This window comes from Silene latifolia, chromosome 9 (genome assembly GCF_048544455.1).
Source record: "Silene latifolia isolate original U9 population chromosome 9, ASM4854445v1, whole genome shotgun sequence".
Lineage (NCBI taxonomy): Eukaryota > Viridiplantae > Streptophyta > Magnoliopsida > Caryophyllales > Caryophyllaceae > Silene > Silene latifolia.
Genome location: NC_133534.1, coordinates 204,243,267 through 204,247,609, shown reverse-complemented (window position 1 = coordinate 204,247,609; position 4,343 = coordinate 204,243,267). Strand labels below are relative to the sequence as shown.

Below are 4,343 nucleotides of genomic sequence, written 5' to 3'. Positions count from 1 at the left end.
AAAACAATATAAACATTAGTTGAATATATTATGAGACGGTCTTACCTTTTGTCGATTATTTGATCTTAAATCCCTTCCTCTTTCTCTAGATCTCTTATTCTCCCTTTTTGTGAATTAATTTCAATTTATGATTGAATAAGTTAGGGTAAAGTCCCTCTTCTCTATTTATAATTTGTAGAAAAGCAATTAGGAAACTTTATTTATATTATTATTATTACTATTCTTATATAAATATTACTATTATTATTAATACTAACCGAGTAATACACAGCCAGTGCTAATTCCCTACTAAACCTTTATTTATTATTTTATTCTAGGGTTTTTCTATACGGTACCCTCGTGTTTTTTCAATTTCTACGTGGTACCCTTCTTTTTTCATAAATATTAATGATACCCCTAAATTATAATAGTAATAATTTCCATGACCTTCAATTATGTGTTCCATCAGTTACTCCGTTAAGTACATTTGTGGCTTATTTCACAGCTACAAATTCATCTTTCATTAACCATGTTTAATTGTGTTCTTAGAAATTCACACCACACCACCACCATGGCCATCAATAAACAAGTCACCATGAAAATACCTATAGCAAAAAAACTCATTTACGCATCCCACAATCACTCAAACTCTCGTCCTTTACCCTCAGTAACTTCTTTTAAAAAGCAAACTTCCTGACACTTCACCCACAAATTTGAGAGTTGAATTCATAGACCTTTCCTTCAATGGTAGATAGAAATTTCATACAAATTGGGATAAATTTGAGATTTTACTTTTTTGAAGGCTTTGTTAATTGAAAGATATAGAAAATAAAGAAGAATGTGAGAGAAATTATATAAGTTTATAAGTTAAACAAATGAGAAAAATAAATAAATTGCTGAAAAATATGAAAACGGGAGCAAAGAAATTAAAATATGGGGAAGAAGATGAAGATTGATAAGGAGGAAGATGAAGATTGTTGGATAGAAAGTTAGAACTAACGGAAAATTTGACGAAAATTTAAACTTAGGTCATGGTGTAGAATAAGTAAAGGACTTCAGGGGCACCATTGATTTTTTTGAAAAAAGGAGGGGTACCATATAGAAATAGAAAAAACATAGGGGTACCATATAGAAAACCCCTTGATTCTATTATTCCGTCTTACTCACTTTCATTAATTATAGACGTTATAATTAATACACTAAAATGCAATTATAAATGCTACCAAAATACGGGGTATTACAGATACTCAGGGGGAGGAGCCGTCAGCAGCAAAGATACCTGTGGTAAGTGAGTTCGATGATGTCATTCCGGGAGAGATACCAGGGGTACCTCCTAAGAGGGACATTGATTTCAGCGATAAGCTTAAATCAGGGACGGGACCTATATCTAAGGCTCCGTACCTTATGGAACCAAAAGATTTGGAAGAGTTAAAGAAGCAGCTGAATACGTTGTTGGATAAGGGATACATTTAACCTAGTATATCGCCTTAGGTGCTCTAGTTCTATTCGTGAAAAAGAAGGATGGTAGTATGAGGTTGTGCATCGACTACAGAGAGCTAAACCATGTTACCGTGAAGAACAGATATCCTTGCCGAGCATTGATGATCTTTTTTACCAGTTGAGTGGAGTCGGGGTATTTTCAAAGATTTATATGAGGTCGGGTTATCACCAGTTGAGGATCGCGGATGAAGATATTCCTAAGACAGCTTTCCGGTCGTGCTATGGTCACTATGAGTATGTGGTGATGCCTTTCGAGTTGACTAATGCATCGACGGTGTTCATAGATATTATGAACCGGATCATCAGTCCGTTTATGGATAGGTTTGTAGTGCTTTTTATTGATGACATCTTAGTCTATCCTAAGACTAATGAAGTGCACGAGAAGCATTTGAGGTTAGTACTGCAGACTTTGCGAGATAATCAGCTATATGCTAAGTTGTCCAAGTGTGAGTTTTGGTTAGAGAAGGTGGCCTTTCTGGGCCATGTGATTTCAAAGTATGGTGTAGCTGTAGTTCCTAGAAAGATTGAGGGGAAGCACGGAAAAATGTTGCTGAAATTCCGAGTTTCTTGGGTTTGGCTAGTTACAACAAAAGATTCGTGAACGATTTTTCCAAGATTGCTAGACTTATGACAGCTTTGATGAGGAAAGAGACTATTTCGTTGGGATCAGAGTTGTGAGACGGCGTTCCAAGCACTAAAAGTGCATTTGACTACAGCTCCCATTCTAGCTATGCCTGAGGGGAGTGAGAACTTCGAGGTTTACACTGATGCTTCGAAGAATAGTTTAGGATGTGTCTTGATTCAAAATGGAAAAGTCATTGCCTATGCTTTGGGACAGCTAAAGCCGTATAAGAGAACTATCCTACTCATGATTTGGAGTTGGGCGCGATTGTATTTGCTCTAAAGATTTGGAGGCATTACCTATACGGGGCAACATTTAAGCTGTTTTCAGATCCTAAGAGCTTAAAGTACATCTACACTCAAAAGGAGTTGAACATGCATCAGAGAAGGTGGATGGAGTTGATTGGGGACTATGGTATGAAGATCATATACCATGAAGGGAAGGCTAATGAGGTTGCAGATGCTTTAAGTAGAAAGAGTATGCATTCGCTATGCACTACCATGTCACTAATGAAATTGAAGGATGAGATGGCTAAGATGGGGATTCACATGATTCGCAAGGGAGATGTCATCGATGATTTGACTATCGAGCCTGAAATTTATGATGGCATCAAAAGGAAACGGGTACTTAATCCTTAAATTCAGGAGTGAAAGACAAGAGTGGAGAAGGGTACGATTTAAAGATTTTATATCCTTACATATGGAAGTGTTTAATTTTATGAGAGGTGGTGTGTGCCTAATGATGCTAAGTTAAAGAAGTTGATTATGATGGAGGCTCACTGCACTCCTTGTTTGGTACATCCGGGAGGTGACAAGCTGTATAAGGACTTGAAGAAGACGTTTTGGTGGCCCGACATGAAGGAAGAGGTAGCTGAATTTGTGACTAGGTGTTTGACTTGGCAAAGGGTCAAGTGGAACAACGGAGATCACAAGGTATGATTCAGTCAGTTGACGTACCGGAATGGAAATGGGAATCCATTTCTATGCATTTTATTGTGGGGTTACCGAGAACTCAGCAGGGTAATAACATTAACTGGGTGATGTCGATCGTCTGACAAGTCGCCCGACTTATTTTATTCCAATGAAAGATACTTTGAGTAAGATTCAACTGGCTCTTAGGGATAGGAAGCATGTAGTACAGTTACACGCGGTACCAAAGGGTATTGTATCAGATAGATATGCGAGATTTATATCACGGTTTTGGCAACAATTGCAGGAATTAATGGGGACTACCTTAAAGATGAGTACGGTGTTTCATCCTACAATAGATGGTCAAAATGAAAGGACTATCAAGACCTTAGAAGACATGTTGCGAGCTTGTGCGATGGAGTTTGGTGAGAGTTGGGAGGATAGAATTGATTTGATTGAGTTTTCATACAACAGTGGCTATCACACGAGGATTGGGATAGCACTATTTGAGACGTTGTATGGGAGGAAGTGTAGGAGTCCAGTGTATTGGGACGATAGCGCTGAAGATGAGGTTTTAGGACCACAAATGCTACAAGATATGGTTGAACAAGTACACTTGATTCGACAAAAGATGGAAGCAGCTCAAAATCGGCAAAAGAGATGCGGATTTCCATCGCATGGACATCGACTTTGAGGTGGGTGACGAGGTCCTATTGAAAGTGTCACCTATGCGCGACGTTATGAGGTTTGGCAAGAGAGGGAAGTTGAGTCAGAAATTCACAGGTCCATATGAGATTTTGGATCGGGTAGGTGAAGTTGCTTATCGGCTAGCCTTGTTGTCATCTCTCAATCGAGTGCATCATGTTTTTCATGTGTCACAACTTTTAAAGTATGTGAGTGATCCATCTCACGTGCTTGAGGTGGAGAATATTAAGCTTTATGAAGCTCTAACTTATACGGAGGTGCCAAAGGAGATATTGGATCGTAATGTGCGCAAGATAAGGAATGGTGAAACCATGTTGCTTAAGGTGTTATGGTCTAATCACAATGTGTAAGAAGACACATGGAAGCCGGAAGAGGCAATACCCACATCTTTTTGAGCAGGTATGATTGGTTACGGGGTCATAACCTTTGTCTTTTAAGGGGGATAAGAGATGATCGCATGTGTTTTGGGTAGTTTTGAGGTCGGTATGGTTGTGTTTCGGGTTATGTGATCATAGTTGTTTATGGTTAGGTGATTGGTTAGTGTCTTTTGAGTGGGGTGCTCTTTTCGAGTTGCATGGTTAGTAGGTTGGGTTTTGCATGTTTGTATCACGTATGGTGTGAATTTTGGG

At 38.7% G+C, this 4,343-nt stretch overlaps 1 protein-coding gene across 1 annotated transcript; it reads left to right on the top strand.

Moving 5' to 3' along the window:
* Nucleotides 1-2,493: 2,493 nt before the first annotated feature.
* Nucleotides 2,494-4,064, top strand: LOC141602133 (uncharacterized). The gene is made up of 4 exons (XM_074422445.1): nt 2,494-2,724; nt 2,851-3,033; nt 3,317-3,619; nt 3,900-4,064. The coding sequence occupies exons 1-4, from the start codon at nt 2,494-2,496 to the stop codon at nt 4,062-4,064; spliced, it is 882 nt and encodes a 293-aa protein (XP_074278546.1).
* Nucleotides 4,065-4,343: the final 279 nt, after the last annotated feature.